The 14,163-nt window shown below is 36.0% G+C and overlaps 3 protein-coding genes across 4 annotated transcripts; 2 read left to right on the top strand and 1 right to left on the bottom strand.

The window, feature by feature from the left end:
- Positions 1 to 5,601: 5,601 nt before the first annotated feature.
- On the bottom strand, positions 5,602 to 6,682 carry LOC124888799. Its single transcript, XM_047400092.1, has 2 exons — positions 6,476 to 6,682; positions 5,602 to 6,039 (listed from the first exon to the last, which is right to left on the bottom strand). Exons 1-2 carry the CDS (start codon positions 6,680 to 6,682, stop codon positions 5,602 to 5,604), a joined length of 645 nt encoding a protein of 214 aa, XP_047256048.1.
- Positions 6,683 to 9,176: 2,494 nt separating this feature from the next.
- On the top strand, positions 9,177 to 13,636 carry LOC107847859 (pentatricopeptide repeat-containing protein At4g32450, mitochondrial). 2 transcript variants are annotated; one of them, XM_016692414.2, is made up of 2 exons: positions 9,177 to 11,619; positions 12,980 to 13,636. In XM_016692414.2, the coding sequence occupies exon 1, from the start codon at positions 9,303 to 9,305 to the stop codon at positions 11,601 to 11,603; it is 2,301 nt and encodes a 766-aa protein (XP_016547900.1). In that variant the 5' UTR covers positions 9,177 to 9,302; the 3' UTR covers positions 11,604 to 11,619; positions 12,980 to 13,636. The 2 variants fall into 2 exon arrangements, with proteins under 2 accessions (XP_016547900.1, XP_016547901.1); XM_016692415.2 differs by having other exon boundaries at positions 9,198 to 11,619; positions 13,000 to 13,636.
- Positions 13,006 to 13,554, top strand: LOC107846679 (chaperone protein DnaJ-like). The gene is made up of 2 exons (XM_016690989.1): positions 13,006 to 13,211; positions 13,356 to 13,554. Exons 1-2 carry the CDS (start codon positions 13,006 to 13,008, stop codon positions 13,552 to 13,554), a joined length of 405 nt encoding a protein of 134 aa, XP_016546475.1.
- Positions 13,637 to 14,163: the final 527 nt, after the last annotated feature.

Genomic DNA, 14,163 nt, shown 5'->3' with positions numbered 1-14,163 from the left:
GTACGAATTCGTACATATCTGGGGGGGTTTAATTTGTTCTCGAATGGAATTCGTTTGGCTCCATTTTTATTGGTCCACCATTTCTGTCAAAATGGGTACATTTGTTGAGGAAATCCCAAGCCAAAGGGGGATTTTCGAATTTCAAATTTGAAACATCCTTTTGTTTCAAGTCCCTGAATTACCCCTTGTCATCTCCTATATAAGAAGACCCTTCGTTCATTAAAAAAAAGAGAAAAGGGGGGGAGGAAGTCAAAATTAGGGTTAGAAATTTTGAGGATAAAAGTCAGGGTTCTAGATTTAGGGCAAAAAATTCTAGGGTAGGAAACAGGGGGATTTTTTTTAGTTGGGGGAAAAATCTGGGGGTTAGATTCTCTGCAGAGAAAATTTGGGAATTTTATTCTCTCCTCTTCTTTGCCTTTTGAGTTGGAAGTTTTAGAAGCAAAGTGGGTTCGAAATATTTTTTTAAAAAAAGGCTAAGGTTTGAAGATATTTAGTTTGAAAATCTTGGGGGGTTTCAAAATCTCTAAGAGGTAAAAGCAAAAGGACACTCTGTTGGTGGTCAACGTCGTAAGATTCTAGTAGCGATAAGTTTACTGATAGCTGATCGTCCCGCTTGCTGTCCCGAAAGAGGTAAACGCACGCTCGTCCCTCTTTCTGCTTCATTTTGATGTTTCCTGCTTCATCCCTCTTTCTTCGTAGAAGTAGTTATCTGTGTATCGTAAATGATTATGGGTTGTCTATTTGGGTTGTCTGTTGTAGAGGTCTTTAACACCACAGAGCATAGTTTGCTAAAATTGTTGCTTGTCGTATAATTATGTGTGGTGTCAAATCGCCAGCTTAGCTGTTAAGGAATACTGCTTGAGTCTCACATGCCTGTCTCAACTTCGTAATCTACTACTTGATTTTAAACTTTTTAATTAGTTTTTCGATTCGCTGCTTTGTATTGGTATTGATCGTGGATTTAATCCACTATTTCACTTCACTGGTTAGCCGCTGTATCGTGTTATAATTGGTATTACGTAAAAGTTTCACATGTTAATAGTTGCAGGGCTAATAATATCCTATTACAAACGATCCTACGTCAAGTTCGTGTTTTGCATTTATTTCATAGTTTCAGGGTGCAGGTATGTTGTTCTATCTGATCTCGCGGGTAAGGTTCAGTATTTTGACTTGTTTAGTAAGTGTAGAGCTGCTAGAGTTCTGTTTACCTGAATCGACGATTAGAGTCCCGTGTTTTGGCGCTTATCAAAGTTCTGTTGGAATTTTGTTGATCTTTTCATGACTGAGGTGGCTTATTTTTGTTCCATTTGATAAATTTTGGGTTTCCAGAGTTCGTTTACCTGATCTCAGTGTTCCTGTCATTATGGGATTGTAAAGTTTGAACTTGTTATTTCTCCTTCGAGTTCATTCTAAGTCAATATTTCTATTTTTTGGATCCCCAAAGGAAATGTAATTGTCTTATTGAAAAGAGGATGGGTAGGGTCCCTTCGACATTGTATTTGAGTCTAAATGATATTGTATAATGAAGATATGATCTTGACTTTGAAATAACCCGGTTTATGAACACCCATCGCATTTCGTTCGAAGCCTGAATGTTTAAATTTTGAGGTTATAATATGTGAAGATTATTTTGACCATTAAGAGAAACGAGTCTTTCATTATGTGTTTGGGATTCCCCGTGTTTCATTCTTGGTGTTTTATATAGTTTTCTGACGATGTATTTTATGTCAATTATTTGGGTGGATTGCTAGTGTTAGCTAAAGTTCCTCAACTCATTAATTAATATGAAAGATTTAAGCAGGTGGCAGTGCATTTGATGTAAGGGAAATTCTCCCGCTTTGCTCAAACTAATTTTCTTTGATTGCCTCTCCATGGTCCGATATTTTGAGTTTTCTATTTGTTATTTTCCAACTAATCTTATAGGATTTTGAGGGTACGCATAGGGAAGATTTTGACTCAGCATGTTGTTTGCCTATATGAACGCACCCTCACACTTCTCTTTAGCCTTGTGGTTTTGCTATGACTGACTAGGAGTTAGTTTACTCTGTGATGTCTTTCCTTCAGATAGTCATATGTCATGCATCTTATTTTTTATATATATATTTATTTCCTTGATTGAATTTTTGTGTTTTTCTCCTTTAACTCCCCTTTTCTTTTTCTTTCTTAGTTGATCACATATTAATGGTCATTACTTTCTTGCTTTGCATGAACCCTCTTGAGAGTCCAAACGGACTTTTTCCCTTGCGTTTCGCAGTGGGCCATGGAGGCCCATCCTTTAGGAGACTTTGAGAAAGAAAATTGCATGGCATACAGATACAAGAAGTTGAAAGAGGAATAATGGGTTAAAATCCCATACTTAAAGCGACGACGAAGCCCGAGCCTTATTTCTGTTTCTTTATTTATTGTCATTATCTACCTATTGTTGTCATTTTATTATCGTTTATTTGCTCTTTTTCTTTCATTGTTCATTCATTTGGTCCTCGAAGCCGAAGTTGTATTTAATATAGGTGGAGCAAGACTCGAGCCAAAGGCTCAAAAAATAGTTTAGGACAGGTGAAATAGGTCGGAAGCCCAATTAGACTAGGTCTCGTTGATTTAGGTCCAATGGCTTAAATCCTTTACTTTCTCCTCCCTTCCCCTTTTATGTGTTTATTTGCTTATTAGTTTTGTTTAGACTTAGTTAAAATCCCTACTAAGTCGCCTAAATCTATTTTACACAAGTCTTTAAAAAATCAAATCACTATTTCAACAAATTAATCTTTTCAGAAGTTAATCAAAAGATGTTTTCAAACAATTCGGATAACTGCAAGTTAGCGGACGTTTTAGGTGTCTAACACCTTCCTAAAACGTTAATAAGAACTGCTTACTCAGAATCTCTAACTTTAAATGATTTTCCTATTTTGAATTGTTTGAAGTAACTTTTATAAAGGTTTCTTAATTCCTTTTCAAAATTAAGTGGCGACTCTCTTCAAAAGTTAAAATTTTCGCAAAACAATAGAGGCCGAGTGAGATGTCACCGTTTGATTTAGTTGTGAGAAGTCACCTTCATTTCTCTCACTATCTTGTCGGTCTCCTCAATACCCATTAAAATTCGAGTAAGGACATCTTCACTTTTAAGCTTATCTGGGTTAATGGAATTTGACTCTTTACCATTTGCTCGATCATGTGAAGGTACATACCGATCATAATATCTCTCCTTATCTCTCCAATCATGGTCTCTATCACGCCAATCTCTATCACGATCTCTTTTCTTCCAACCTTGATTCCCACCTTGCCTTTGGTAGGTAGGGCGGGAACCCCTCAATTGGTTCAACAAGAATCGAATTTCTTCATCAAGAGACTCTGTTTCCTCATTATCATAAGCTTTAGCACTCTTAGAAACAACGACATTAACTGCCTTTGGAGGAGCCCCAATAATATGCTTGGTAAGAAGACCAAGTTGTGTCATCACTTTAGTCATATTTGAATTTCTTTCTTCATCTTTTTTCTTTTGCTCTTGGCTCACAAAAGATGCGGAGGGAGCCCCCACGACCACCTCGGTATCTCTTGTGTGCCACCCTTTACTTTGCTTGGTCACTTAATCTAATAAAGTTGGCTCAACACCATACGATAGTCTAACAAGAGAACCCCCGACCGCATTATCGACTACCGTCTTGTTCAATTGATCTAACGCCCTGTAGAAAATTTGTAGAAACATCTTATCCGGAACCTCATGATTTGGGCATTGCATTAACTTGTTGTTGAATCGTTGCCAAACCTCATATAAAGGTTCGCCAATAAGTTGGTGAAAGTTGATGATTTCATCCCTTAGTTGTAACATCCGAGAAGGAGGAAAATATCTTTCCAAGAATGCCTCCATGAGCTCACTCCATGTAGTGATAGATCCCGCGGGCGAAGATCCCAACCATAAGACCGCAACCACCATCAATACATTGAAATATAGGGTGGTTGAAATTTGCAACCCCAACTCTCAATTAATTTATGAAATAAATGCAACACCCATCACAATTAACTAGTTAGAAAAATATTTAGCTAAAACCCATGCACTACCGCTACCTAAGCAAGCATAACCACAAGATTGAAATTTAGCTACTCATAGATAAAAGGAATAATAATATACCAAATTTATCATTAACCTCATCCATGAGAGATAGAGACAATGTAATTCCACACTTGGGGTTTCAATAATTCTTCAAAGGAAAATCACTACCATGTATTTTTCATTCAAGCTTAGTACAAAAATCTTAAAAGATGAAAAGGTAAGTGCTAAAAGAGAAGAGAGAAGCTAAGAGCTAAAATGGAGGTTATCATGCTAAGAGATGAAAACTTAGGTTTGAAAAATGAGCTAAAAGACCCCTTTTAAACTTCACTCTACATTTGATGAAAATTACAAAACTGCCACCTTATTCTTGATCTACTTGAGCGGATCCAAAACGGATGAAGAGCAAACAGAGAGAAAATGGCTAGCAGCTCCAAAGCAGATGTGAAACGGATGCAAAGTGGATGTGAAACGGATGACTCATTTCCTTCACATTTGGCCTCTTGATGACTTGAATAACTTTCCCAATCTTCTCTTTTTACTTTTACCTACATAAATGGGCATTAATTAAGAGAGTACCATCAAATCAATGGAAAAACATGATAATTTAGGCGTAAAAGGTGCTAGCAAGTCATCAAATTGACAACTTATCAACTATACACAACCTTACCTAACATTTTTGCCAGATGTTTATTCCATGAAGAATTGAACTTATCATAAAAAAGATAAACTAGAAAAAAGAAAAAGAACAGTACCTGTCATCCAACTTCAATGCTATTAAGATCTGAATCAAAAGAACCAGCAAGAACCTAAATCTGAGACATACTAAATTCATTTTCCTGATGGCAGCAACTACCTGCTAAACCCGATAGCAAAATTTTAGGGCACACTATAAGGAATTTGATGTATGTTTTGCAAACTTGTTACACTTCAAGTGTATATAAGTGGAGACAATCAAAATATTCTTTAAAAATAAAATATTTGAAGAAGCTAATCAAAACATAATTTTGATATTGAAAATGCAACTACATACATTATTACAATTGTACTTTATGAGGTTTCATATCTTGAAATGTCTTAATAAGAGCATCATTAGAAATATTATCAAATGCATCTTTTTTCAAAGAACGCACCAAGCAACCACTAAAAAAACTATCACTCATTTGACTCCGCAAGTCATTCTTGATAAACTTCATTGTCGAAAAAGCTCTTTCAATGAACAATTTGGCAACTAGTAGAAGTAAAGCAAGTTTCACAACGCGGAATATCAGAGGATAATTTGAATATTTTTGTGTGTGAACTAATCTTTTGAAAAGATCACAAAGCCCATTCACATCGGAAAATCTTTCATCAACATCACGAACATCAACAATGTAACTTAAAAGTTGATTCTCAAGAATACCTATATTAACTTCATCAAAATCATTTGAATATAATTTGGTCATTCTCATTATTTTTCTAGTGCCAAAACTTGAAAATAAGTTAACTGGATCCCAAAAAGCAATTTCATGGAGCAAATTCATTGTCACCTTACCAAAATGATCATTGAATTCTTGAAGTTGTCAATCAATAATATTGCAAAATACTTCAACGCAGTAATGATGTAAGACTGTATAGTCGGCAAGTTGTCGGCAGAATCTTAGAGAGCTAACATATGGATCCTTAAAGTTAGGTATCAAAATATCATTTTTCTTACAAAATAGAGACACATTATCATTAAGAGAATTCCATCCATTCTCCCTTAAAACTTGCAACCTTCTATTTGCTACTTTAACAAGTAGCATGGCATTTGCAACATCTTGCTCCTTCTTTTGTAAGCATTTGCTAAGCTCATTTGTGATAGCCAAAATATCTCTCATCAAATGTAACATGAACGCAGCCTCAAATGTTCGACAAGCTTCGAGATGTTCCATTGTCTTGGCTCTTTCATCCATATTATGTGCATCAAGAACAAGTGATTTAAGAACATCAAGAATAGAGTCAAACATAAGAATAATTTGCTAAAGGAATGGGACCCCCAACGAGTATCACAAGCCCTTGAAAGACCAAGTTGTTGATTCAAGCCCCTACCAGCAGAAATTTCATCAATATCTAATGCCTCTTGAATTTTTTTTTGAGAATCTCAAAGTTCATCCATACGCTTAAAAAGAAGATCCCAACACATCAAAATATTTGAGACCAACATTTCAAGTTTTTTCACTTTAATATACTTTTTAGATACTCTAACCAGAGTTAGTTGAAGTTGATGAGTAAAACAATGGATAAAATAAGCCAATCTACTTTCTTTCTAATCAACATTTTAAAACTATTGATCTCACCTTGCATATTACTTACCCCATTGTAACATTGTCCATGCACAGATGATAGACTCAAGGAATATTGAGCAAGTAAATTGACAATTTCCCTTTTCAAAGATAAAACACTAATATCTTAAACATGAATAATATCAATAAGCCGCTCCATCACAAATCCCATCCTATCAACATATCTCAATACAATAGCCATTTGCTCTTTGCGTGACACATCAAAAGATTCATCAACTAGTAAGAAAAAGTAGTCATCATTTAATTCTTCAAGAATAGCTTTAACAGTTTCTATTTTATATGCACTCACAATATCTTTCTGAATTGTTGGAGAAGTCATTGATCATTTTGAGAAGCATGTTCTAGCACATAAGCATGAATTTTATTACATTTTTTTTGCATACCATGAAAGTATTTGAAGAAAGTTTTCCCTAATAAGTAATGATTTAGATTCATCTTAACCTCGAAATGCAAAGTCCTGAGTTATTATAAGTCTAGCTACATCAATCAAAGTATTTACGCGAATTCAATATCTATGCTCAAGTTGATTTAATTGCCTATCAAATACATATTGAATAGACTATTTTATCATAATAAATCTTGACATTTCTTCTTTGACTGATTGTGTACGCGATTTGGTAGACTAATATGCTTCTTAAGGCTCTTCTTTTTATGCCAGCTTCTAAATCTTGAAGTTGAAAATACTTCGCCTTCACCGTGATGAATGTTATTATCTTTAAAAAGATAACAATACAAACAGTAGGTTGCATCTTTACTAACGCTATACTCTAACCAATTATGATACACATCATCGAATAATTCATGATTAAAACAACGCATTGATTCAGAAATATCTATTTGAGGATAGTCATGAAGTTGGAGACTAGGTTGACAAGGACCAGTCAGAAGATATGCTCTTCTAATAAGATCACGATGCTTTGGAGGATACCTTAATATTGAAATTCTTTTGCTCAGATCAAACTTTAAGGAACTCAAATCAAATTCTTGAGCATTTTCTTGAGAAGTTAATGCTACTTTTGAATGGTTGGTATTTTCTTCTTGGTTAGATTGAATATCATTATGAGAGACTAAATTTGATTTTGGTACTACAGTAAAAAATTTCTTCACTGAACGTTGAGATTGTTGTAACGTAAGAACTTAGTTAAAACTTATAAATCAACATAAAAAGAAAATAGCCATCCTTATACCGTATTTAATGAACCAAAAAAAAGCTTTTACATAGATAATAATCAAAAATCATCATAAATAATAATAAAAAATCAAGTAGCACATCAAATCATCCAAAAAAATCAATCATTTTTTACATCAGCCAAAAAAAAAAGTTTTTACACAAATAAAAACACAAAAATCAAGTAGCAAATATATAGAAATAGAATTCTAGAAAATTAAAATTAAAAAGATGAAAATTAAAAATTACCGAAGAAGCCATAACAAATAGTGAAATTGTGAAAGATCGGCTAGAAGTTGAGATTGAAACTCGAAAAATGATGCCCGATGGCGATAATTAGAACCAGGGGCGAATAAAACTCAATTTGTCGGGTTAAAGACTTAGAGAGATTGTGAGATAATTGTGTTAGAAAATAGGGTTTTTTAATATTTGACTTTGAATTGGGGATTTAATAAAAAATTTATTCTTCCTCTTTTTTCAAAAGAAAAAATGACGTTGTTTAGTTTATTTAAAAAAAAAACTTCTAAACTTATTTTTGTTCCAGATTAATTCTTGAAGTAAAAAAAAATTGCCTTTAAGCGGATTCGAACGCACGATGAAGGGGTCTCACATGTGAAATTGTGAACCCCCTTTACCACTGAACTAAGTCTTTTGTTTGTGTCAAATGGGTTCAAATTTATATATATAAACATAGAAAAAAATTTTGATCGTATATATCTAGTGTAATTTTTCGACGAAGGGAGTTCGGATGAATGCCCCTAGTTGCTTCAACAACTGCGATAGTTGCTACAACAACTGAAGTAATTGCTACAATAATTGTGATAGTTGCTACAACAAATGTGGTAATTGCTTCTGCGAGCAACAACTTAATAGTTGCTACAACAACTGCGGTAGTTGTTTCAGCAACTTCGGGCAACAATTTGATAATTGCTGCAACAACTCGATAGTTGTTGTAGCAACTACTATAATTATTATATTGCAGCAGTTGTAGTCATTGTAGCAGCTACGATAATTGCTACGGTAATTATTGTAGTTGCTACAACAACTACGACAGTTGTTGTAACAATTACTATAATTTTTGCAACAACTTGGATAGTTGCTTGCTAATCTAGCAAAAGGTGTGGTGGAGAAGTTGTCGAAGAATGAGATGATAGTTATGACAGATAATGAGGTGATAGTATTGGTGGTGCAGGAGGAGAAAATAATAGTGTTGGTTGAAGAGGAGGGGAGAATAAGTAGTTGTGTAATATGGAGGAAGTGGTGGTTATGGAAGAAAAGGAGGAGGTGCGTTGATGATAGTGGAGAGAAGGTGCTGGTGCTGGCGGCGGCGATGGGAGGATTGTAAAAGGGGTGGGGTGAGGGTGGAAAAATAGAACTTTTGTGTAAACAATAAAACTTGAGGATTTAAAGTTTGGATCATTAATATTGATATTAAAATTGTTACCTATGCTCAATAACTAAGACTCGTGTCATTTTTTCTAAGTTTTAAAACTTTTTTGTCGCCATTAATTAATTTTTTCAGTATAGGAATAAATTATTCTATTACTATGTTATAAATGGTGTGGTATAATCTAACAAGTTTAATAAGTTTAAGGGTTCCTTATTATTTTTTCAAAACTAAACGGGTTCATAACACACATTCAACAAACTTTATTCTTCGTCGCATATCTAAAACCTGACCGAGAGAGGGGAGGGTTTAAGCAAACGAAAACCACTGCTACAACCGCCTCCTCTCTTTGTTGATTGAGCTGGTCAAATAATCACCAAAAAAATGTATAGGAGAAAAGCCACAGTACTCACATCTAATTTATTGAGAAATCTAACAAAGGTACGTGGACAATCTCTTCATTTTGAACCATTAAAGATTGTCCCTTTTTCAAGAAATATTAGCACTGCTACTCAATTATCTGAGTTAAAGGGGGAAAATAATAGTGATTTAGAGCAAAACCCAGATGGGGTTTTTGATTATCAGGTGAAAAATACTAGTGGGGTTGATTTTCAAGAATCAATTAGTGGTGGAAGAAGAAGTTACTTTTCAAGAAATATTAGCACTGTTACTCAATTATCTGAGTTAGGAGGGGGAAATATCTGTGATTTTCGGCGAAACCCAGATAGGGATTTTGATTATAGCTCAAAAAATTTGGGTTCTTTGAATAAACCAAACTGGCAAGGTCAAGAATGGGGATATAATCAGCAGAATACTAGTGGGGTTGATTTTCAAGAACGTAAAACTGGATTTCAAGAATCTGCTAGTGGTGGTAGAAGTTACTTTCCAAACGATGTTGAAGGGTTTAAGCAGAACCCACATGCGCAAAATGGGAACTTTTCATCTGGGTATGAGAGTTTGTCCTCAAGAAGTAGTGATTTCGGGTCTCGAAAGGATTATCAAAGTACTTTATTTGATAATAAAAATGATAGTGGTTACAGTGGTGGAAATTCGTCAAATTTGTCGCGTAGTTCGGGGTTTGAGGGAGGTTTAGAAGCTCAGCCGAGTCACAGTGGAGTATATGGACAGTATCACCAGAATGGAAATGGTTATTATGGTGGAAACAGTGAAATGTCACAGCAGAATTTCAGTGGCAATTACACGAGAAATGTAGGAGTGTCTCAGCAAAACCTTCCCATTTATGATCCCGGAAATGTAAGGAATGTTCAATCTGGAAACTCTGGATTGTATCCACAAAGTGCAAGTGGGTATTATATGGAAAGTCATACTAATTCTAGTGGCCACTCAAGGAAGATGATGGGGCAATATCAGCAAAATTTAAGCGGCTTTGAAGCTTCTTATCAATCTCAGAATGGAATAGTAGGTCATCAAGAAATGAGAAGTTCAGCACCTGTTGAACCGTCGATTGATTATGCTGATAGCAGCAATAAAAAAGGGTCAATTGATGAGCTCGAGGACTTCTGTAAAGAAGGCAAAGTGAAGGAGGCAGTTGAAGTTTTGCATTTGTTGGAGCAGCAACATGTCACAGTCGATTTGTCTCGGTATATTATGTTGATGGATGCGTGTAGTGAGGATAAATCCCTTGAGGATGCTAAATCAGTTCATGAGCACCTTGTGAGATCTCATCCTCATCTTGAAATTAAAATGTACAATAAAATTCTTGAAATGTATGGAAAATGTGGTTCCATGAATGATGCCTTTTTGGTGTTTCGAAAAATGCCCCAGCGTAATCTGACTTCTTGGGACACAATGATTACATGGCTTGGTAAGAATGGTCTTGGAGAAGATGCAATAGAATTGTTTGGGGAATTCAAGAAAACTGGGATGAAACCTGATGGCCAAATGTTTCTGGGAGTCTTCAATGCTTGTAGTGTTGTTGGTGATATAGTTGAGGGCATGTTACACTTTGAATCAATGAGCAAGGATTATGGCATTGCTCTCTCCATAGAGCAATATGTGGGAGTGGTAGATATGTTGGGAAGTGCGGGATATCTTGATGAAGCTATGGAGTTCGTTGAAAGGATGCCTACAGAGCCAAGTATTGAAGTATGGGAAATCATGATGAATCTCTGTAGAATTCATGGGAACTTGGAGCTTGGGGATCGGTGTGCTGGGATTGTTGAGCTCCTAGACCCATCTCGTTTGGATGAACAGTCAAAGGCAGGTTTTTTGGCTGTAAAAGCGTCAGACATCGCAAAGGAGAAAGAGAAGAAGAAATCTGCTCAAAGTCTTCTTGAGGCTAGAAGCAAAGTTCATGAATATCGTGCTGGAGATAGGTCACATCCCGATCATGAGAAGATATATGAATTGCTTAGGGGTTTAAAGCAGCTAATGAAGGAGGACGGTTATATACCAGAGACTAAGTTTGTGTTGCATGATGTAGACCAAGAAACTAAAGAGGACGCTTTAATGGCTCACAGCGAGAGATTGGCTTTTGCTCAAGGTCTTATGAATAGCTCTGCACGATCACCAATCCGGATTATAAAGAATCTGCGTGTCTGTGGTGATTGCCATAATGCATTGAAGATTGCTTCAAGGCTTGTTGGTCGGGAAATTATCATGCGAGATGCTAAAAGATTTCATCATTTGAAAGACGGATTGTGCTCTTGTAGGGATTATTGGTGAAGATCCTAACCTTCAGGTAATAATTAATATTACTCCTCTATTATCATCCGGAAGATCCTTTATTTTTCTTATCCTTTTTTCTTTCTTGTGTGAACAAGGGTCCGCTAGTCTCTACTTTTACCTGTTAAAGTTTGCATCTTGAGAGGATCGAACTAGGCGTCATTATTTTATTGCTGAAAGGCATTATTGACAGTTAACACGCTAGGATGATGAACAGCGGCAAAGGAGTTATCACATCAATTTATGCCATTGTAGTTTATTCTTAAAGTTAAAGGAATTCGAGCTTTGAAAGGATGAGGGGTCTATATTCTGTACAACTCTGTTGGTCTCTCTCTGGATCTGTTTTCCATGATTGCTGGGTCCTTCTGTAGATCCTTAAATTCAAATGCTGAAATTGTAGCTTACGAGGAAATAAGTCTAGTATTTTAAGATGGTCAGTTAAGACACACAACATTTGCTTCTGCAGGGCCATCTGAGCCATTCCACTTTGTGGGAATATACTGGGTATGTTGTTGTTGCTATAGGGCCATATGAACCATTCCCAATCTGATATACAATGTCTATATTGCTTGGTGCTTCACTTTTCTGTACCTTGCTTGCGTTTCTTCTGTAAATTTTTCGTTGATAAATTGTTGTCTGTTCATGCAGACCATAAGTGAAGGGAAACACTTTAGGTGCTAGCACGTGCTATCTCTAATTTGTCTAATGTAACTTAGAAAAACGGATTTGGTAGTCTTGCTTCTTTCGGTTGCTTATTCGCTCACTGCTTAAGTTCCCTCGCTGAGCTTTCTTTTCTAGCAATGGCTTCTATATAGTAACATTAAGGACCCAAGAATGCACAACGTGTATGGACAGAGTTACCTGGTACCTATTGCTGGTGGGAGGTGGCAGGTATTCCGTGGAATTAGTCGAGGTGCGCGCAAGCTGGCTTGGATACCAGAGTTATCCAAAAAAAAAATGTACAACATATAGGATACAGAGTTACAGACAACGTATGCCGTAATTAGCGCTCCGGCACTTGAGCTTCCCTCTCTGCTGCCCCTATTGGTTCTCGCTCTATCTTGTTTGGGGCGGGGGAAATCTGGGGCGTGGCTAGGAGCGAGTTGAGTGATAGGGCATATTAACGGATTAAAATTCAAGTCCTGCAGCTCAATTAGAGGAATGATCCCAAACTGCAGAAGAATAGACTTTTCTTTTTGTTTTATTCTTTTGAACGTTGTTAAGAAGTCTTTTGTATGCACATCTTCTTGATACTTGACCAGAAAAAAAATGAAAAAAAGAAAGAAACAGAAAAAAAAGAAAAAAAAAGAAAGAAACTGAACTTCATTCAAGATTCCATTCCTAATTTCGTTTTTCTTCCTGGTGCTTATTTGCAGTAAGATTTTTCTTGATATAGGGAGCCATGATTTCAAGCAGCAACTCGTTTCATAAAACTCACTATGAGATCCTAGGTGTAAAGAAAGATGCAAATTTGGAAGAAGTCCGTAAACCCTATCGTTCAGCCATACTTTGTTTTCATCCAGACAAGCAGCAAAATGCATCAGAAACATCCAATTCTGAGTGTCTGACAGACAACAATTATTGGAGATACAGAGAGCCTGGGAAACCGTTGGCAACCCAAAGTCACGTGCACTTTATGACGTTGAATTGCTTACTTTGAGACACGATACAGCAACTGCTGAAGATGTCAGCTTAGAGGACCTTACAGTTCAAGATTCTGGTGATATATTATAGAGGTTTCTATCCTTGTAGATGTGGTGACTACTACTTTATTGATTCTTTCGAGTTGGCAGATAGGAGTTGTTCAAAATCAAGAGATGGTGATACGTTATCGTTGCTAACATCTAAATCTTTGCCAACATCTGTTGTGCTTCCTTGTGGATCTTGCTCACTTAAAGTCCGCCTACTGATCAACTGTGATACTAGGCTTCGTAGAGATGTTCACTTGTAATTGTAACTGTGTTATGCAACATTATTCTCTATGATATTTTTGCATATTGAAATGATGAGAAAAAGAAGAAATTTTGTTAGTCTTTTTTTTTTTTCTTTTTTTTCCGGTTATTAATGTCTGCATTAGGTAGGCTGTCTTTTATCACACTTTTGAGTTTTGGGTGTGGCCTTTCCTCGGACCCTGCTAGTGCGGGATGTTTTGTGTATCGGCCTGTCTTCTTAATGGTTACTAATTCAAAAATGGTGAGTAGGCTACATGATACGGCCATTTTATCAATTGTAACAAAATGCACCTTATATTTAAGGACTCAAATGACATTTTTATGTGCCGAAGACTCTTTTAGCGAATGTCCAGTTTTGATATAATCACAAATAGCCTAGACTATGAAAACGGGGTTGTGGTAAAGCAATACAAACGTTGTGTTGCAAGGTGAAGCAACACGAGTGTTGCGTCGTAGATAGCGAAAGTTTAGTAGCCGAAAGCATCACTTTAATCTTATGCTTTTATCTGAGTAGCAGGGAGGGACAGTCGAAAGAGATTAAATAGGCGTATAGTTTTGAACAGGAAAAATCTTTTAGGTAGTCAATAAGTCATTCGGAATAGCTAAAA

Source organism: Capsicum annuum, chromosome 11, assembly GCF_002878395.1.
Source record: "Capsicum annuum cultivar UCD-10X-F1 chromosome 11, UCD10Xv1.1, whole genome shotgun sequence".
NCBI lineage: Eukaryota > Viridiplantae > Streptophyta > Magnoliopsida > Solanales > Solanaceae > Capsicum > Capsicum annuum.
This window is presented reverse-complemented; position numbering and strand designations above follow the sequence as displayed.